Raw genomic sequence first — 22,009 nt, forward strand, 5'->3', positions numbered from 1 at the left:
ACAACGTCTGTGCTGGGTCCTCAGCACTTAATGGCTCTATTTGCTTCAGTATCACGCCACACTTCCCTTCGGCAGAAATGACACCGTCAGAGCATGACTCAGCAGAAATTTGACACTGGTGGCAGAGAGCCTTGATTGGTCAGTTCAAAGGGTGCCGGTGAACTCTGGGGTGGGGTGTTGTGCTCACCATCCGGATGCTCGTAAGGCAGCCAGGTGTGCTTGACGTTGTTGTGGTATTTGTTGCTGCGCTGGATGCACTGCTGGGCCCGGAAGTCCTCGTAGGGGCCCGGGCAATCCTCCGTGTTGCACATCTGGTAGTCGAAGGATGAGCCTGGGCAGTCACGGCCACCGTATGCAGGACTGCGGTGGACACACAAATGTGAGGGGTGAATATGTGGGTGATTACAAATATGCTTATACTCAATCATGTACCCACAATGTTAAGACTTGCATAAAAAGTGAGAGGTGAATATGCATAAATACAAATGTGCATATACTCTAAAATACACACACACACACACACACACACACACACACACACACACACACACACACACACACTACACTACTAAAACTACACAATCGAAAAATGTGGACAGAAAACCATGGAAGCTGACATACACATGCACACATATATACAAACACATATACTTGTGAGGACAAAGCTGTTTAAAAATAATAATGTGTGGAGACAGTAATAATACCAATCAATAATTATATAATATATTTTCTTTGGTTTCTCTGTGGGTACCAGCTTTGCTGAGTGATTCGCGATTCACAAAATAATCTAGAGAAAAACCCATCTTTTTTGATAACAGGTGATAATAGTCCTCGTCTGCCTACCATCACAGGTTCAGTCTTTGCACTTACTTTATGTAACCTACGAACCGAGGACAGTAATTGAATTCCATTAAAATGACTAACCTCAGCAGCATAATGCATGGTGTGTTTTAGGATGAGGAGTTAGAAATGGGTTTTCTGCGTCAAGTGTTTTTTTCCAAGGCCTGTGATTTCCATGTGATTTACTGAGCTAGATACCAACAATTCAACTGGACCTCCCTGGAAAATGCTACATATATGTGTGTGTTTGTGCGTGTGTATGTGTTTGTGTTTGTGTTGTGTGTGTGTGTGTGTGTGTGTTTGTGCGTGTGTGTGTGTGTGTATGCAGGTATATTAGTTTGTGTGTGTGCATCCATGTAAGGTATGTGTGTGTGTGCATGGGTGCATGTGTGTGTGTACATGTATTTCTGCATGTGCGGATGTATGCATATGTGTGTGTATGTGGATGCATGCATATGTGTATGTGCATGGGTTGCGTGCATGCATTAACGTGTGTGGGTGCATCCCTTACGGAGGATTGTTGCACTGTCTGTTGCGGGAGCGCACCCCTCCACCACAGGTGCGCGAGCACGACCCGAACTTGTTCCAGGAGCTCCAGCCTCCATCATGACCAAAGGGCTCTTGGGATGACCTCCAGATACAGTGGCCCTTGAAGCACCACTGCAGAATGGGACCAAATCAAAAACAGAGCGTTGCGGTCAGGACCTCAATCGTGCTTCCGTGATGCACGCACAAGGCTGTGCGGATTAGCCAGCTTGGTGAGTGTTTGTTCCTGTTCCAGCTGTTGAAAGCACAGCTCACACCCCACCGCCACCCGAGTCTTCACACAGCCCATAATACTCAAGGGGATTGACACCCCCTAGTTAGGCGGCATAATGAGCGCTGTCGAAGAAACGAGATAACGAGAACCGTCATCGAGAATGAAACTCCAGGCGATAAGGAACGTGGCTCTCGGTGGTGGGAGGACATCCAGCGCAGCAGGGACTCGAGTGCGGCAAATATCAAAGTGAAGACATGAAAAACAAAGGGGAGGAAATGAAACTGCGTGTTTTGCTTCCTGTGGTGAAATCAATACGAGGGGTGAGGAGTTGAACGACCATGAAGCTTTGCTATAAACCTCGATGAGTGAATTTGTATTTTTTCCACCCACCCAAGGTTTTCCTCATCAAATTAATCTCCAGAGGGCCAGGTTTGCACGTTCAGTTGTACACATAACTGACCACTGCTTTAAGTGCATGTTGTGCCTAGGATTTAGTCGTGTTTCCCTATGTGCAGTGGATCCATGTGGGAGAGAGAGAGAGAGATTGTGTGTGTGTGTGTGTGTGTGTGTGTGTGTGTAGGTGTGTATTTGTGTTTGAGTGTAGCACATTAAAGATTGAAGAGACAGAGTATTATCCCAGAGGGACAGAAACACACCGAAGAGAAATGAGGAGCGAAGAAATAACTTTCAGAAGTTCTTCTCCGACTCTGCAAACTTCTCTCTCAAAGCACCGGATTCAAGTTGAAACTAATCCATTACATTTGCGATCAAGTACATTTGCAGCACGAACATATAATATATGAGAACACAGCATGTTATGTGTGATATCTGTATATGATATAGTGTTACCATGGTCACAGCTATACAGCACTAATTAAAGCCTTGGAGGGAATTCAGAAAGGAAAAGCAATGTCCATGGCATAACACCCACCTTCCCGGGAGCACATTCTGTGCCATCCACAGGGGGTCCCTTCTTGGTCTTGCAGAAGTACTGATTGTCAGGGTGACTGCACCACAGCTGTTTGCATGGGTCATAGGTACGGAACTGGAGACAGAGAGAGAGAGGGGGAAGGTAGGGAGGGAAGGGGGACAAATAAGAAAGAGAGTGAGTGAGGCAGACTTGGAGAGGACGAGAAAAATATGAGTAAGTGAGAGCGGGTGCATTTCTGTGGCCAAGCTAACGGGGCGATTCGGAGACTGAGCCTCATTCCTCAATGAAATCTTTCCGCTCATGCACGGTCCTGGCTAACGGCGATGTGTTCCGGGCCCTCTCTCTCTCTCGCTCTCTCTCTCTCTCTCTCTAAATCTCCATTTCACTCCCTTGCTCTCTCCGTCTCTATTACTTTCTCTTTCTCAGTCTCTGCTCTCTCTCTCCCTGTCATTCGGCTGCCAGCGGCAACACACAGAAGAGGCTAGAGTCTAGCCCTACACTTTTTAAAAACCAGAGAAAGAGAGAGAAGTAAAGACAGAGAGAAAGAGAGCGATGGAGAGAGTGAGGGAGAAAGAATCACAGAGAGAGAGAGAGAGAGAGAGTTCCAGCTGAACCTGCACGCTTGATGGTGTCTGGATCACATCCTCTGAGGCTGTAAGGGGATCAGCTCTGGCGGCCCAAAATGACATGGGCCCCTTCCAGCAGCAGAGAGGGCTTGAGTGAAGTGAGGCAGGGTGGGGTGGAGTGGGGGGTTCGAGGTCTGAAGGGGTACTTGCAATGGTAGTAAGGCGCTACTGGGAAAAGTGAGAAGGAAGGTCACTCAAGGTCACTCTAGGCTTTTAGCCATCAGCCACAGCTCGCCAGCAGAAGGAAGCCCTTGTAAACATTAAGAGCAGGTCACCAAGGATACCGATGACAGCTCTGGGCTACTGGACAAATTAATTAGATTCCAGTAAAAAAAGCCTGTGGCGTGTGTCGGTCTCAATCATGAGGTATTAACTATCACTTTGGGGGAGTATGAGTTTCTCCAGGCAGCTGTATGGTGTTTAAACCTCATGTATCCCCTCGAAACAGAAATCACAGTTTGAAGAATTGGACAAGCGTCATCTTTGAGGCCGTGAGACTCACTGCGGTGCACATCTTGTACCCGACCCCAAAATCAAAGCGACACTGTTCGTCCATGGAGTAGTTGATCCCCGGAAGCTCCGGAAGCTTGGGCCACTTGTGCTCAAAGGGGTCGTCCAGCAAGCAGTCATAGGAGCTGTGTGTGTGTGTGTGTGTGTGTGTGTGTGTGTGTGTGTGTGTGCGTGCGTGTGTGTGCGTGTGTGGAGGGGGTCAGACAAACAGGAAGAAAGAACATAACACAACAAGGATGAATAATGACACATTTAAGAGCAAGACTGACATGACCATGATCTGCACAAACAATTCACGGCTCGTATTGAATTTTTAAACCACAATGGAACATCCTTGATTCTGTTTTCACAGTTACCACACACACACACACACACACACACACACACACACACACACACACACACACACACACACACACACACACTAAAACACATAGACACACAACACACACACACTCTAGCAGGCTCTTACTGGATGTATCGGTTGAGTTCCTGTTTGCTGCAGCGTGACCAGTGGTAGCGGTGAAAGGCAGCCTGCACCAGCGGTGCCATAATGCTGCCCATACTGGTCTCATCTGCACAGCGGTTTCCCTGGCCATCATGTTCCATCCCCAACCTGCGGGTGGCAGTTCAAATGGGGACAGGTGGTGAGTAATGCCGTGAACACCGCTGGGAAGATTAGAGAGAAATCACAAAACGCCCAGGGACAATAGCAAAAGATGGGGTATATTTGTCCAAAAGCTTAAGTTGCCAGCAAAGCCAATGTTTTAAAAAAATGTTGTGTCACCTTGGGAACAAATAGTCTACAAAGCTCCCCCGCACAGTTCACCACTTCATCAATGTGGGGATCTTTAAAAATGAGACAGTATTGTCTATCCAAGGCAGTAGCAAAGACTGGAGGTTGGAAAAGAGTTAACAAAATGAAGGGGGAGAAAAAAAAAAAACAGTCGGCACAGTAGTCATTTCTTATGCAACGGGTTCCTGGCAGGAGATTTTGTATTCACTCCAATCCATACGGTCGGAAAATATAAGACAGAGAGCTGGGCAGACACGAGACCTGCTGGAAAAGCAAACCCTCCCCTGGCACAGCGCTGTCCTGCAGGCGGTGCTGTTGAGCCTCACACAGTGGCGGGACCAGGGTCTGCGGGGCTTATGAGGCACCCGGAAAAAAAAGCACTCCAGTTCACAGGGCTTCATGTCAAGACAACTCAATAAACACAAGCCCCAGAAAACAGTTTTCATAATCTGAGACTTTTTTTTTTTAAAGGAAGCACACATTGCAAATTTTGACTGTTTTTTTTTTTTGTTGCTTTTGCTTGAACAGCAGTTGCAGCGTTGGGGACTGGGGTCTGGGTCCATACATTTAGATGCATTTCCACAAACAAAACGCGAATGCGATTATGGCGCAGCAGCAGTTGCCCGTTGCTTATAGTAACCTATGCAATTACGTGGATGCAAACACTTCGCCCTACAAAAGAAATGTTTGACTCTCCTAACACCTGTTTTTTATGAGCAATAAATATCATCTAGCAAGGTGCAGGGCAGTGACTCAGCAATTAACACTAATGAGCCAATGACATTCTGGCACACATAGGCAGACAACACACACTCTGCTTTTAAAATATGAATCAGTCAGTGTTCAAAATGAGTTTATGGTCTCCGTTCATTGTGTGCTCTGCATCTAATCGAGATCTAGGAAAAACCCGACCACTGCGTTCCTTTGAAGAATGTCTGTTGACTTTGCCTTCTTTCCACAGCTAGAGATGGCAATCAAGACTCTTTTCATTAGTTGTACTTTGGTGGTGGAATGACGTACCTAGTCCTATCTGATCAAGTAACAGCCATGGTACAGCCAAGCGTTTGGACTCACCTCTTTAGAACTCATCTGTCTTTTTAATTACAAGCCCTGCAATTGTCATGGACCTCAGAAACACCAGGATGTAGAATTCGAGTTTATTTGGGGAAACCAAAGCCGAGGGAACAAGGGGTTAACAGGGATTAAACAAGGTAGACTGGATACTAAAACACTAGAGAACGAAACACAAATGAGTCCAAAAACAGGGAACGCACAGAAGATAATGTCCACAAAACTCTTAAGATATCTGTTAACGAAGGTAAACTAACTGGAAACCTTGTGAGGCCGGAGGGCTGCATGGTAGATTAAAGCACAGGGGCGCGTGAGAAAACAGAACTGATAAACAAGATAACGAAACGACCTGGAAGTTGTGGAGTAGAGGCTTTGGTGAAGTGGAATTCACCAATCGGGATCGAGGGAACGAAAGTGAACTGTGGCTCAGGGCGATGTGGAAATCGCCAGCCTTAAGTTGGAGGGAACAGAGCGAACTCACGGAATGGTGGAGAAACCGGTCGGGAGCTGTAGTCATCGGATTTGTGTCCGTTGTTAGACGAGGTCCGACGGTGCAGTGAGGGAAGTGAGGAGTGTATATAGTGTGTGGAACAGGGGAAGGTGATCGTGTAATCAGGTGAATGTGAATGATGCAGGTGCGGGCGATTGGGAGGATGACTGAAGTGCAGCTTGGAGAGTGAGTGAGAGACAGGCTGTAGCAGGTGTGGGAGTTCAAAGGGGGCGTGGCCAGAGCGGAGTTCAGCACAGACGTGACATTACCCCCCCCCCCCCCTCTAGGAGCCGCTCCCCTCCTGCGGGCAGGGATTCCCGATGTCAGAGTCACCGCCTCGGTCTTGGGGTGCTGGACAATCTTTGAGGGCGACCTCGACGGCGTCGGGAGACTGGCAGGAGCGGCAAAAAAGTGGGGCGCTTGGGGTATGTGGGTGTCCTGGCACACTGAGGTCAAGGGTATCCAGAGCCATACCCTGGCAGTACCGGGGACTGGGACTGCGGCACCGAGGACTGGGATTGCGGTGCCGGGGACTGAGCCTGGGACACTTGGGACACCTGGGACTGGGACACGGAGTCAGGGTCGGCAGCGGGTCCTGTGGGATCTGGAGCTGCCGTCGGATGGTGGCATCCGGAACAGCAGCAGCTGTGGGGGTTGTAGCAGCAGCAGCTGCAGGAGTAGTAGCAGCGGTAGCTGCCGTAGCAACTGCTAGAATTGGAGCAATGGCAGGAGGAGAGGGCTTCTCAGCTGCAGTCGTCGCAGGAGAAAGAGCCGCAGCGGCGGCGGCTGCCACGGGGACGGTGTCAGCAGAAGAGGCCGCGGCGGCGGAACAGCAGGAGCAGATGCGGTCTCCGGGACAGAGGCAGCGGCTGCTGCAGCGTCCGGGACACAGATAGCGGCTGCTGCGGGCTCAGCGAGGGCAGCGACTGCGGCTGGGGTTGCAGGTTCAGCGGCTGGGGTTGCAGGTTCAGCGGTGGCCATCAGCGGAGCAGGTGCAGGAGCTGGGGCGGCTGTCTCCGGCGGAGCAGGAGTGGCGTCAAGAGCAAGTGAGGGAGACGTAGCAGGAACAACGGGAGCAGTGGCAGGAGGAGATGCAGTGGCAACAGCGGCTGAGGCAGCTGGAGCATGAGCGGGCGGAGCAGCGCCTGCAGCGGCAGCTGTAGAAGCAGGAGTGGGAGCTGCACTGGAGGGGCCACGAAGTAGCTCATCTAGGAGATGTTGGAATTTCTCCTGGGAAGAGGTGTCACCTTCTCACGGAGGTGAGTCACGAAGGAGTCAAAAGACTCAGTCACCGACCCACCCTCATGCCACACAGATGCCACTGCAGTGCCTTACCCTGGAGGTGGAGGATGACATAACCCAATTTGGACCTCTCGGAGGGATACAGATGCGGGGATCTCTTCAGGGTAAAGGAGCACCAGAGAATGAATGGGTCACATGCCTCAGGTGATCCGGAAATAATAGAGGGATTAATGGAGCCTGGTGGTGTAAACCAGCTATGACCGCCCTCCGTTTGTTTTCAGGTTATTTGGGGACACCGAAGACAAGGGAACAAGGGATTAACAGGGATTAAACAAGGTAGACTGAATACTAAAACAGGTAAAGCACAGAAGATAATGTCCACAAAACTCTGTTAAGATATCTGTTAACGAAGGTAAACTAACTGGAAACCTTGTGAGGCCGGAGGGCTGCACGGTAGATTAAAGCACAGGGGCGCGTGAGAAAACAGACCTGATAAACAAGATAACAATACGACCTGGAGGTCGTGGAGTAGAGGCTTTGGTGAAGTGGAATTCACCAATCGGGATCGAGGGAACGAAAGCGAACTGGAGCTCAGGACGATGTGGAAATCGCCAGCCTTAAGTCGGAGGGAACAGAGCGAACTCACGGAATGGTGGAGAAACCGGCCGGGAGCTGTAGTCATCGGATTTGTGTCCGTTGTTAGACGAGGTCCGACGGGGCAGTGAAGGAAGTGAGGAGTGTATATAGTGTGTGGAACAGGGGAAGGTGAATGATGCAGGTGCGGTCGATTGGGAGGATGACTGAAGTGCAGCTGGGAGAGTGACGGCGGACTCACACGTATGCGTTGGAATGCGTTGATCTGTCAATGTTGACGGATCCCCATTCACTTTGAATGGGGTGAAGTCATCCTTTGCCGAACTGAATTGTGGCTCCATTGGGTTCCGTTGCGTTGCGTTTCATGCGTTGCTTGCAGCAAGAGTTAAAAAATCGAGAGCCAACACATGCGCCAGCCAATCAAATTGCCTTTCATGCATAACTGACAGCACAGGTGCTAGCCAATCAGATCGCGTTTATGCTCACGTCTAAAGAGCGTAAAGCTCCAAAAAAAAAGATGGCGGACCAAACTCCGTAGATAGTTGTATTTGTACCTAAAAGTTGTTTGTTTGACTTTTTTTTGCTTTGATTTTTTTTAAGTTACCGAGAAATACACACTGTACAATGTAAAAACCCCGTTATTGTAACTGATAAATACGTCTGATAGGATTTGCAAGGTGTCTGAGCCACATATCTAATGTTAGCATGCTACTACTCACAAGGTAAACAGCTTGCTAGGTGCGTGATTGGTTTGTTGACCTGTCAATCTCACTATAACGTCTCCGTTATCAACACAACCCCATGTTCCAGACTCCTCCTCTGTCATCTGTTGGATCAACGCATTCCAACGCAAACGTGTGAGTCCGCCGTGAGTGAGAGACAGGCTGTAGCAGGTGTGGCCAGAGCAGAGTTCAGCACAGACGTGACAACAATGTTTATTTTATTATAGTTATTATCACTGTTGATTTTACTCTGATCTGATATACAATAAGTATAATACACTACAATACAATAAGAATAATAATTAGCATTTTGTTGTATTGTGCATAATGCTTTGATTGTTTTTTATCTGTTTTGTAGGTCACTTTGGACAAAAACATCGGCTAAATACCATAACCATTTTCATCCTTTGTGCCTCAACAGCACAGCTGATATAAGTGGAATAATGCGTGGCTATGAAGGCTTGAGGGCTATCTGGTGGTGTATGGATGTAGATTTTGTTTAACACAAACAATGTGTGTGTATTCAGTAGATGGATGAAAATGACAGCAATATTATAACAGGGAAACACTGTGCCACTTGAGTAGAGTTGACATGTGACTTTATTTTAATGAACTGCATAGCAAATTCAAAACTGACTTTAAAGCAATCTCTCTTTGCTGTCTTGGCTTTTACCTTGACACACACTGCAGTGGACTACATGTCTTACATGATTACACATTTTATTTTAGTCACCCGTTCTCAGAGGGATTAGAAGGACTACACACCACTGACGTTTTGTGAACATGAGCTTGCGACATGATGATAAGACAGACCATTTAAATCCATAGATCATTTCTCAGCCCCGTTTTATTTAGCACCAAGCTCGCGTTTGCGACCAATGTGTGTAAGAAGGACTGAACACCAATAACCATTGACCGACAAATGATCAACCGTCTAAATATGATCAACTGGCTAACTTAGTTTAGTAGTTATGGAGTTAGCTTGTAACTTTCTGTGTAGGCCTACTTTATGTTTCTGATGTAAGAAAGCCATCTTCCACCTCTTTGAGGGCTCCAAGACCACTGAATCACATAAAATGCAGATCCTAGAGGTCCTGTATTTAGCAGATGCTTTGGACCAAAGTGACTTTCAAAGTCGACTTGTTAAAAGCCAGCAATGCTAACCACTACACAACCAACACACATAACATCCCCCATTGTCAAAGGGAACCAACACACATAACATCCCTCATTGTCAAAAGGAAAATAAGTGATTAAAAACGGCAATTAATATAAAACCAGCGGACCTATCAATTAGCTGAGTACAAGCACCTTACAAAGCATAGGACAGGACAGACCTGTTAGTGCTGCAATGGAATCGTGAAAACCGTGGAAGTTGAAACGGCTCCAGAAAATCAATAAATGATAATTAAACCTAAGAATTGTTTGCTTGCGCAATCACATAATAAACTAGGGTAAACACGGAGATATGTGCTCATGTAACAGACTTCTCAAAAGTCTATGACTGTCTTTGAACCGAAGCAGAGAAGGAATTGGGCACAATCAGGACTGCTTTGGACATCTTTAGCTCGAGCCCAGCCAAGATAAATGTTACAAGCTATTTCAGTTAAGTCTGCTCTTTTTTGGGGGCATCCAAATTGGATCTCTGCTGAGGGTCCTGCGGGCCTGAACCAGTTCAGTTCCAGGCTTGGATGCTATATGGCATTGTAGTGTATTAGCATTGATCCCACAATGCCAATGAAGCTGGGTGTGGACAAATGTCTAGTCAGATAAAAATAACTTCAGACAGAGACAGAAGAGAGAGAGAGAGAGAGAGAGAGAGAGAGAGACAGAAGAGAGAGAGAGAGAGAGAGAGAGAGAGAGAGAGACAGACAGAAGAGAGAGAGAGAGAGACAGAAGAGAGAGAGAGACAGAAGAGAGAGAGAGAGAGACAGACAGAAGAGAGAGGGAGAGAGAGAGAGAGAGAGAGAGAGTGAGAGAGAGCGCGAGCATTTCAGCATTCAAGGGGAAAATTAGAACTGGCAAAGCCTACTTCTCCACAATACTGCAAAAGCTCTGTCAAACAACTGTGAAATAAAAATGTCTTTCTCTCACTGTGCGCATTATCAACCAATAGCACCATGAAGCCTATTTTTTCAAATGATCCCTTTCCAAACTCAGAAAAAGCAGCCAACTGTCTCCATTATAACTGTCTCCAGTTTAGGAGCTACAGGGCTGGCTCTCTAAAGCATCTGTGAGATACTGTATGTCCTGATGGTGTCCAATGCTGCAGTACTTGTGCTGTTACTTGTACTGCCGGCAAATGTGTTTGTTTCAAACTTCCATTCGAAACCCAACTCCTTGGCCCAAAGTGTGTTTTGCCTAAGGGTTGCTTTTGTCTCCAGCACTTATTTTCAGAGCTAACAATTCAGAACTGATTTATTTTGTGCCAAATTTCATTGAAGCACTATCTCAAGTCCCTCTACTATAGAATTGGGAAGATTCAAGTTCTATGCTCTTTCAGTTCTATGCTCTTTCAGTTCTATGCTCTTTCCAGAAGCTATGACTTTAGCCCCTTCAAGGACAACCCTAAGAGCAAAATGCAGAGTCCTGCATAGAAAACAAACATAGAACATAAGAAAAAAAAGGAACAACCAAGAGAACAATTCTCTCCACCCGCTTAAAGCTAGCTCAGGTTGACGTGTGAAAACACGACCTGCTTTGACTTGACACTTGTGGCCCTTGTCAAATCACAGCAAATGCTCTTTGGCAAACTTCAGCTTTCAGACAAGTCTGCACAAGTACACCCGCATTTGCATACTGCGTTTAAAACTTTTGGCAGACGACTAAAGCATCTGCCGGACGAAAGCACATAAATGCAATTGTAAGTACCATGCCTGTGCAATGAAGTAACACTAAAGTCATAAAGATGCAGTCATACTAAATGAAGTAACACTAACGCTATCATGATGTAATGTGCGATGATGGAAGCTTAAGATCAGAAGACATAAAGGTGTGTGACGTCATGCCAAACCGTGTGTGTGTTTGTGTGGGTGATGGTGTTGTGGCGTGTGTGTGATAACACTGTAGTGTGTGTGTGTGTGTGTGTGTGTGTGTGTTACTTACACATGTCCAGTCTCATGAGCCACCACGAACGCAGAGGAGAAGCCGTCCTCGTGGTTGAGCGTGCAGCTCCTCAGTGGGTGGCACATGCCCGTCACTGGGGCGTAACCTGGGCAACAAGAGGTCAAACAAACAGTGATGATAAAGTGGAATGGGATTAGTGAGAAGACAGTGAGACAGCGAAAGCCGGGGAGAGGACAGAGGAACCCAACACGAGGAAAAAAATATCTCCAATGTGAGATAGAAGAGGGCATTTAATTATATACTGTATAACGCACGGGAGAATGTGAGATAATGGGTATATAAAAGCACACTTTCTAAGGATTGGCATGCAGTGTTGGGACATAACACACACACACTGTGTGTACACTGTTGTACATGCTTAACTCGTGTGATGCAACCAGGAGGTGTTCTGCTGACTACGGTGGTGTGACCCTCTGTGTGGTGGATGATTGACTCAAAAGAGAGGACTGCACTAACAGGAAATCAATGAACTCGAATCAGGTCTTGTCACTCTCATTATATTGTTCATGATAATTAAGAAGCAACACCCTCAGCGAGGATAAGCTAAGCACCGCTGTGGTGGACGCTATCGTCCTAGCCAAAGCCTGGAGTGCCTAGGTGCACGTGCCATGCTTTTTCCGGCAGCCTCCTCTTGCAAAAAAACAAACAAAAAAACAAACATTTTGAACCTGAGGCAGGCGGAAGGCATCCTTCTCTTGTTTGCTTTTTAGCGAGGAGTCAGCAAGACACCAACGTCAATAGCGCCCCAAAAAACACACACACACACACACACACAGAGCAGATAGTCATTCCCCATCTTAGTCACACATATACAGTACAAACAGACAGGAAAACACACAAGGAAGAAGCAAAGCACAACAGATACAGTATGCTATACTCGATCAAGAGATGTGCAGTGTCTCAGTTCAAGCGCAATTTGCTGCTTCAGAAGCACGTTCTGTTTTTTTTTTAGGGGGGGGGGGCGGTTACCCAATTCAGCATCAATTTCATGCTTTCTGACCTCACTGAAGATCTTTGGCATGCAGGTAAAAAAGCAGACAGTGCGGTGCGGAACAGATCCCCTCTCAGAGAATCAAATACCATTGGTGGCGTAACTGTAAAACTAATAGCCTTGTACGGCTAAATGGTGACATTCACTAAGAGGTCAATAGTTTTTTCCCCTCTGCCCTTTAGCAAGAGCAATGTCAATCATGTCAATCCAACCGCAATGGCATCTCAGTCAGGCTACAGCCAGGGCTAATGGTGGTTTGCACTACCCTGAGGCCTGCAGCTGTTAGTGTTGCCACGGCTACTGGATTTGTTTCTTGTCTGTATTATTATATTATCATATTTGGGGTGCGTCATAAGCAATACAAGTCAGACGAGTGCTTAGCCAGCCAGCACAGTTGCATAAGAAGCGGAGGTGCTAGACCCTTTATCTACAGACAGATAGATAGAGGGGCTACAGGAGAATGTGCTAGAACATTCTCTGAGCTCTAAGAGCTTTGGGCCTTGGAAGCCAAAGTAAAAATCAATAAATAAACAAACATTGCAACAGCCCTTTTGCAGCCAAACGTCCATTGACCAAGACCGAGATTTAGCTTCTGAAAATATCTAATATGATTACAGTGAAAAGGGTATTGAATAGCTGTAGTGTTACCTGGGGTGTGTAACAATGAACTCAGTTGTGAAGTTATCCATGTCATTCCTTGATGTGAAAGTTTTTCATCTGGCTGTCTTGGTATCTATTATTCTGCACATGTTCGGGCATGAAGAGTCCCGACTCAGAGAGTAAAAGATCTTTCACAGTTTCTAGAGTTCACCAGCCAAATAAGTTCCCAAAACCCCGGACACGTAAATATAATAGGTGAAATTGATTGGGTCATATAATATAGCAAATAGAAATCTTGTGTATAAGAAACTTTTACTTCCCAAATCTGGAGGTGTCCAGCCTTCTACGTACTATTCATATATTGTGTATCTAAATGGCTTACATTGGTAAATTCACAGACATCAAGAACATATGTGAAAACCACTCCTGTTCTTTCCAAGAATACAATTTTAACAGAGGACCTTCAGTTCTTCCTTCTCTCCTCCTCCAAAAAGTTGTTTTGGTTTCAACAGAGTTGGCACTTCTCTTAAACAACCAAACCACGGACCATACAATCCCATGCAACATCAACCAACCCCATTCAGTGGAGCAGCATTAGAATATGGTGTTTTTTTATTACAATTTAATTTAGAAATGACACATGTTGCTTGAATGGATAGGGGACAACAGTTAGTGGTAAATCCATGGACTCCGCATCTTTGGCAAACTGCCAGGTCCATCTCTGCTGCTGAGAACGACTATCAATGGGACTGCTTCACTGGCTTTATATTTGGACTAGGAACCTACCATCTTGTAGTAAAACTCTTGCAAGAGGGTGTGATGTTTACCTTGAAGGCTGAAAGTTAGCTATCTGTGAACACAAAGCCTAACCTGAGCATGCCCCAGTGGCCATAGATACTGTCCTGTTATGGGCATAACAAACCAGACACTATGGCAACATTTGAAGTGTAAAATACATAACAGATCGTTCTCATTGTATGTTTTTTTCTTTCTCATTCCCCCCCCCCCCCCCCCGTCTTCCTATTTAAACATGACATGCTATATGTGTTCAAAGAATAAATAAATAAAAATAAGCAAGATTTTTAAATAGCAGAGAACTTCAAAACAACAGATTTTCTCTTTGACACACTTCAGCAACCACAGTAATTGAGTCAAGAATGTCCTTTTTCCGCTCTTTTCTTCTACTTCTGTGTAGGGTGCATATTAATGAACTCTAACTGATATGCTACCAGATTAAAGTCCTTTGCTTTCTAGACTTCATAGGATTCATAATGAACCTTGAAATCTAACAAAGCATAGTGGGTAAACATTAAGGACAGTAATTATCATGTAAATCAATCATGAAATATAATTATCATGTAAAATAATCAAGGACTGCTCAAATTTTTGTATGCAAAGGAAAAACATGAATACGGATCAAGCCTTACCCAGTTTTGTTCTACATGGAAAAATGTATTGAGTGATTTTATGTCCATTGATTGAACTGTCAGTGTTAAAACGGTGACCCAGTAGTCAGCACATGTCATGATTGGCCTAGGGTTAGATAACATGAAGTTCTGATGGGATCAGTAGTGCATACGAATGCAAATGGAGGACAATACTGAAATGGAGGTGGTTAGAGATGAATGATATTTTTTCCAAAGATGAAATCATTTGACTTAGACTACATAACAAATAGACGAGATGTAAGTGTAAATATGTTAACAAATGTTTGTCGAGACAAATCTATTTAAAAATGAGATGTTACATGATACTAATGGTGAGTTTGATGTGATTTTTGGGGGGTATTGAAACACACACACACACACACACACACACACACACACACATACACACACACACACACACACACTCACACACACACACACACACACTAATGTTAGCATCTATTCCAGCACTTTCCTTTTTTTTCCTCTACATGCCAAAAATTCTTCTTTGTTGGTTAATGTTTTTTTTAAAACAAAAGTTTTTTTTTGTTTTCTTTGGTTGGTTGAAATCCGATAGACAGGTTGGCACCAATACCCAGTCAGCAAGGTGCTGGAAACCCACACACACTGAATGACAGTGTCAAACTTGCCAAGAGGAGACTGCCAGCACCAGGGAGAGGTGAAACTCTCCACTAGCAACCAGCAGACCCCCTTCCCTCCATATAAACACCCCAAATATGCCCCCCTGAAACCCCACTGTACCTTTTCCAGAGACCTTACCTGAGCCAGACATGAAGCCAACCGTTTGAGTTTGTTTTTGTGTGAATGGGAAGCATATCAGCATTCAGACTGCACAGTCCTCGATCGAGAGAAATACAGTACCTTGCATACCTGCGGGACCAAAATCTTGCCTGGTCAGGAAGATGGCATGGTCGTGGTACTCGGCGTGGTTAGGGTCCAGACGCTGCTGGGTGTTGGCCCAGCGGCATACCTGCTCAAGGCTCCGAGACGGGTTCCCGCGCTCGATCAGACTGATGGACTGGATGGACAAACAAACAGCAGTGCAGGATTTTGGATTAATCAATCGATCAAAGGATGGATGGATGGATGGATGGATGAATGGATGCATGGATGGATAGATAGATTTCTTGATGGATGATGGATGGATGGATGGATGAAAGGATTAATAAGTGGACGGATGGAAAATGAAATACGTTTCTTAGGTAAAACATCCAACCTTTTATCTCTCCAGTGGCCTGTAGTACTACATAGAGGCTTTGGGCTATCAGCTACTAAGATCTTTTAGGAACTCTCACTGGTTCAAAGTAGAATCAAGAACTGTTCCGTTAAGCAAATTCAGTAGTTTTACACAAAAATCTCAGGCAGAACATTTACCTCAAACATCTGGTGAAGCCCCCTCTACTGCAAATATGGATCCCATAGACCAGGCCAGTCATGCTACTCAATAAATCCCTGAGCAAGTGTTTTGTTTTTTCTTAAGTATGATCTGACATTTGACATGCCCCTGAGATTGTGTGTGACTAAGACAGGACCAATATTTTCACTCTCTACTATTAAATGTCAAATGAAAAAACAAGAGTGAGAGAAGATGTTTATAGCTATTTACCCTTCGGTATACTGGAGCATCGTTAAAAATAGATCAGTTTGAACAGCAAACACCTAAGTAGACACCTCCTGCGAAGGGGTTAGGGGGTGGGGGGGTGGTGAGGGGGTGGTGAGGGGGTGGTGAGGCACAGACCTCTGTGACAGATGATGAAGTCCCCAGCCACTTTCCATGTTAAGCAGCTGCAGGTTATTCCAAGCATGTGGCGAGACCTGAACCTGAGTGGCTGGAGCCAATCAAGAGTCATGTTCTTGGTCGAGCAAATAGACCAGGGTGGTCGGAGCCAATCAAGGGTCATGTTCTTGGTCGAGCAAACAGACCAGGGCTTGAACCTGAGTGGTCGGAGCCAATCAAGAGTCATGTTCTTGGTCGAGCAAATAGACTAGGGGCCACACAGAGGCCAGTCCAAGTGTGCTGTGTACCTTGCTTGTGTTCCTGCGTGTGTGTGTGTGTGTGTGTGTGTGTTCCTGCGTGTGTGTGTGTGTGTGTGTGTGTGGGTGTGTGTGTGTGTTCCTGCATGTGTACTGTGTGTGTGTGTGTGTGTGTGTGTGTGTGTGTGTTCCTGCATGTGTACTGTGTGTGTGTGTGTGTGTGTGCTCCGATCATCTCTGTTGTGTGAGCTCAAAGAAGTTCAATGGCGCCTCTCTTCCTCTCTCAGATCCCAGTCATGTGTGAGGAGCATCAATCACGCTGCCTCAGGTGGAGGCTGCTGAATCTGGGGGCAACCGTAGCATTGCATCTCTCAGGGGAGCCCTCTCTCTCTCTCTCGCTCTCTCTCCTCTCTCTGTCTCTCTCTCTCTCTCTCTCTCTCGCTCTCTCTCTCTCTCTCTCTGTCTCTGTCTCTGTCTCTGTCTCTGTCTCTCGCTCTCTCTCTCTCTCTCTCTCTCTCTCTCTCTCTCGCTCTCTCTCTCTCGCTCTCTCTCTCTTTCTCTCTGTTCACCCCAGCATTTATTTCCACTCCTCCATTTCCACTGTGAAAAGATGAATACTTAATCCTGGCCCCTAGCTTGGTTAGGCCACAGCACTGTAGTACAATGTTCAAAGCCAAAGTCTTTGAAACAATGGTTCTTTACATAGTTATGGTCCTTTCAATAGCTTAAGGTTAGGTTATTGTTCTTTAAATATCCTAAGGTTTCACGTACGTATAGAACCTCTTTATCCTACAGAAAAAAAACTGTCAACAACAGATCCTTTACAGGGCAAGCCCCAGGCAGGTGGACCACCCCCCCCCCCCTTTATTTTACACTCTGTAGCAGATAGAAACATGAAATGAAAACAATTTGAGAGCTTAACCATTTGGCTTTAACTGGACATTGTTGCCTTTGCCCTAAATAAATACATTTGTAAATACAAAAATAAATACATTTGTGGCACTGTAAGAATGTAAAAAAAAAAAATAGCACTGAAATAAAAAGCCTTGTTGCACTGTATGCAGCCATAGACGGTGGCGGTGACACGAGCATCAGTGCCTCTCCTTGACAGCGCCCACTGCCTACAGATCCTTCTGTTCTGAGAGTCTCTCACAGTCATGCTCAGATGGGGCTCCCTCAGTGCTCAGATGAGGCTCACTCAGTGCTCAGATGGGGCTCCCTCAGATACTGTTGGTCGAGAAGCAACAGTACTGGAGTAACAAATTCATGTGCCAGGTTCTCCAGCCACTCTTGCACTTGGCTGTGAATGTTTTTTTTCCACCAGCACACCTTGCAGCAATGTATGCATTGTAGCCTCTGACAGCCAGTAAAAACAAGAAGAACCTCCTCCACCATTTCTTTGAGCAATGCTGGAACTGCTACCATCATTTCACACCTTTCATGTGTTTTTGGTAGTCGGACAGGCAAGCTGGACACTGCAACCTGTTTGTTTGCGCTCTTGCTGCGTTCTCTTCACCCTTTCTGTCCCTAGACTTTGGGAAACGGTGTCTGAGAAAGCCACTTTTGTCATCAATAGTCTCTCCTCACTGGCAGCTGAAGAATGCCCATGGTGACACACAGCCCAATGAACGTTTTCGTTTTTTTAAGATTTATTTTTGGCCTTTAATCGACAGTCTTAGTGAAGAGTGGGACAGAAAATGAGAGGGAGAAGAGGCGGGGAGTGGACAGGAGAAATGACATCGGGCCAGATTCGAACCTGTGTCCTCCATGGGCATCAAGCCCAAATGTGGTCGGGGCTACTGGTTGCGCCACAGTGCCCCCCCGTTTTCATTTCTTTTAATGGAACAGGTGTCCAACTTACTGCTCGACATAGTTTGCTTCTGCAGCAACAGATCATCAGTGCACGGTTTGGTAAACACCGGTAATGGCATAGCATCATCAGGCAGGTGAATCTTAAAACCCCCTGTGCTTGTGGTGATTATTGCTCTTACGGCGTGGGTGATAATTCCCCATTTTCAGGTCCTCTTGAAATCCAACAAATTCCCCCAAAATACTCCTAGCTAGCGTTGCCAGCAGTCCCATCATAAACTGGGTCTGAAATTGAATCTTCTAATTCATTGTTGTTGCTGTCCTCAAAGTAACTGCTGTACTCTGGAATCAATGGTACTCCCCTCCATCAGGTCTCCAGTCATTGTCACTGTCTGGAGGGGCAACTTTAGGACGTTTTTGCAGTCCACACGGAGGCTGAGAAGCTAAAAATAAATACATTTCTCATAATGCCTTCCCCGTCTGCATTTTAGTGAATCACAGAACTTGAAAGCGATGACATTGTCTAAAATACCCTCTTTATAATCTGGCTGTAAAAAGAAAAACACTCAAATGTCATCTTAACTGGTTAAAAGGGATTTTTTTCCTTGCCACCACCACCATGTGCTTGATGTAGGGGGTTCATGTCTTGGGCTCTTTAAAGCGCCTTGAGACAAATGTCAATTGTTAATAGTGCTATTTAAATCCTATTCTCGGTAGCTCTGACAGATTTTTCATGGCTGAAAGCTGCTACAGAGCTTCAAGCCAAAGAAACCTTTGAAATGTTCTGCGAAGAAGAACTACGAATTCCTAACTGGAAAGTTCTTCTTTGGGGGCTTCTTGAGATTCCTAGGGGCTTCTCAGTCTTCACTGTATGGTTCTGAAGGTTCTTTAGGGATTCTTAACTTCAGACCAAAACTGCACTCTTTACACCAGGTACAATATGTTCCAAGATCCATACTTAATCACCCCCCGAACAAAACCTTCTCTGTTCAGCGCCAACCAACTCACTCATCTGTTGCTGCCTGTGATCCACGATGTACATTTTGAACAGGGCCTGTGCCAGCCCCCTCCAGTGAAGTATTTCTTCATAATGATAATTCTGTACGTGCTCCACACATCAGTGTGCTGTCCCCTGTGTCTAATTAAGAGTACTGGAGGGAGGGGGGGGGGGGGGGAGAGAGAGAGACAATCTGGCTGTGAAGCCTGAAGCCACGTATACAGCAAATGGTTCCTCATTAGAGGGTTGGTTCCTGAATCAAACTGACACACGGCAGACAGTCCGTCGAAGTGAGATGAAAAAGTACCTTAGTATAAGTGGTTCCTGAACGATTTTTTTTCCGCCAGTCACAGAATCCGGAGGCTGTTTTTGCTTCACGGGAGTTGGCCTTAACATTCTCCAAAATGCACTCTGTCAGGAGTGTTATCGCAAGGCTCGTGCGGAGAGGTGGAAAAATGGTCAGGATCCAGACATTTAAGCGAGTGCCAGAGTGAAACTCACATGAACTGCTGTGTTCCAGGGTTATTCGCTCTCTCTCTCTCTCTCTCACTCTCTCTTTCTTTCTTTTCTATCTGTCTGTCTTTTCTCTTTCTTTCTTACACCTCACCCCCTACTTCTCTTTTTTCTGTCTCCTCTTGAACTCAGCTCTCCCTCTCTCTCTTTTCTCTTTCTCCTCTTCCCCTCATGCACTAATACTTGATGCTCACGCCAACAGGGCCAGACTTGCAGGCAGAGCGCAGACGCAGCGATGTGTGGTTCGATTCAAATTGGCATGGGGCGTCACAACTCATTTTAGACGGGGTAGAGGTGTGAGGGAAGCAGAATAATAACAGTCATCCCAGAACAGTGCGGGGGTGGTGTCAGAGATGTGTGCGTCCGTGTTAGTCTCTCTCCTCATGTGCTGTTTGCTATTGAGGGCAGTGGTGTGCCACCCGTACAACACTTCACACATCCTTCAGCTGGAAGGCGCTGTCAATCACCTTTTTGTAGTAGTAGTAGTAGTAGTAGTATGCTTCACACTCTGCAGAGATTGATAAGAACTGAAGGTGCAAGAGCTGTCAGAGATGTGTGGCTTGTGACAGGCAGAGGAAGACACAGGTGACTCTGTTTACTGTCAAAGAATTATATATATCAACTTCATTTAGTTCTTTTTTGGTTGTTTTTTTCAACTCTGAGAAAGAGCCAAGAGAGATGGGGCCAGCTGAATGAGAACTCAAGTGACTGTACTGTTGCACTCATGTGTCTGTGTGCAGCAGCTCATTTGTGGGGAAGCAATATTTCCTTATTATTATTTTGTGTTTGCAGAGAAATGAATCAGTGTTGCTATAAACGGCACTCTGTACTTTCAGTCAAGGCTGTTGGTGCCAGAAATGCGTGGCCCGTGGACAGGGGGTCGTGATGCCACCTTGGTACAACAGCACCACTCACTCGGCCTTATGGGTGGATTACAGAGTGGTGTGATACACCATACAGTGATAACTATAGTGTCGTGAATATGAATAACAGTGAGCAGACCTTCCAGCGTCCTGTGCCACTCGCCTCATGATATCTGTTTTCTAATTCATGTGGTAATATGGGGAGGCTATAGACAATTGATTAAATCCAGCGAAGCCCTCGCTAACACACAGCCACCAGTGTGTAAAAGGCTGGTCGGCAGGATAGGGGAATGTCAAATCGCAGCGGTGCTATCATTGTAATTGACTGCTAGGCAATTACATGGTTGGTTAGGGACTTATTACATTAGGTTGTTGTTGATCGAATCTAGTGCAGCGGAGTACGAGGGAACTGTTATGTTGTCGCTGTTTGGACACGAGGACTTAAACGTGGAATGAATACTGCCTCTCTCGACCCTCTGCTGACAGTAGGTGCGTGAGACTTTTAAAAGTGTACCTTTAAAATTCTCGAAAGGCTATTTTGCGTCTGCCAGCAAGCCAAACAGCATTTCCCTCTTCCGAGTCTATCTGGATTTGATAGATGTTTGGTCAGTCGGAGGAGTGACCACACATACAGCACATTTACCCCTATGCACGCGCACTAGATGAACTCCCAAGTTGGCAGACAAGGGATTAGATCATACATTCCAAACTCTGGAAATCGATGTTGACTGCTACCAACGGAGGCTCAGGAACACACAGGGCATGTATAGGTCTATCCCACTCTGGCTGTTTCTCCACATCCAACCTGATGCTTGATCCTTAACCTGGAGGTCACTCATTCACTGTCAACAGTAGACACTCTGCTCAAAAGGGGTGCTGAATAAGGTCTACAATACTTCATGAAAAGACACAAGCCACTTCTTCACCTAATTTGTAAAAAAGTCTATAGATGTCTTCTACCACGTTAAAAAAGCACTAAAGGTGGGAGTTGTTTGTGATAGAACATAACTAAGACTGTTGAATGGGTACCTGTGGGTCAGGCAAGGGGTGGTCAAAAATGTTTTAGTGTGCAGTGTGTGTGATGCTTCGGTGGATTCTTACCTGTC

General features: G+C 45.8%; 1 protein-coding gene across 2 annotated transcripts in view; it reads right to left on the reverse strand.

Annotated features, from left to right (window-relative positions):
* LOC105903350 (A disintegrin and metalloproteinase with thrombospondin motifs 3) overlaps positions 1 to 22,009 on the reverse strand; it is a 66,517-nt gene that overhangs the window by 20,087 nt on the left and 24,421 nt on the right. The window contains exons 5-12 of one of the 2 annotated variants that reach the window (XM_031560805.2): positions 22,005 to 22,009; positions 15,618 to 15,765; positions 11,688 to 11,793; positions 4,140 to 4,283; positions 3,660 to 3,792; positions 2,532 to 2,645; positions 1,352 to 1,500; positions 188 to 360 (exon numbers count right to left, since the gene is read on the reverse strand). The exon at positions 22,005 to 22,009 is cut by the window's right edge and continues 79 nt beyond it. In XM_031560805.2, the coding sequence (XP_031416665.1) occupies positions 188 to 360; positions 1,352 to 1,500; positions 2,532 to 2,645; positions 3,660 to 3,792; positions 4,140 to 4,283; positions 11,688 to 11,793; positions 15,618 to 15,765; positions 22,005 to 22,009 (972 nt within the window). Of the gene's footprint in view, positions 1 to 187; positions 361 to 1,351; positions 1,501 to 2,531; positions 2,646 to 3,659; positions 3,793 to 4,139; positions 4,284 to 11,687; positions 11,794 to 15,608; positions 15,766 to 22,004 lie in introns of both variants that reach the window. The other variant, XM_031560804.2, reaches the window with a different exon arrangement.

Source organism: Clupea harengus, chromosome 23 (genome assembly GCF_900700415.2).
Source record: "Clupea harengus chromosome 23, Ch_v2.0.2, whole genome shotgun sequence".
In the NCBI taxonomy this organism is placed as follows: Eukaryota; Metazoa; Chordata; class Actinopteri; order Clupeiformes; family Clupeidae; genus Clupea; species Clupea harengus.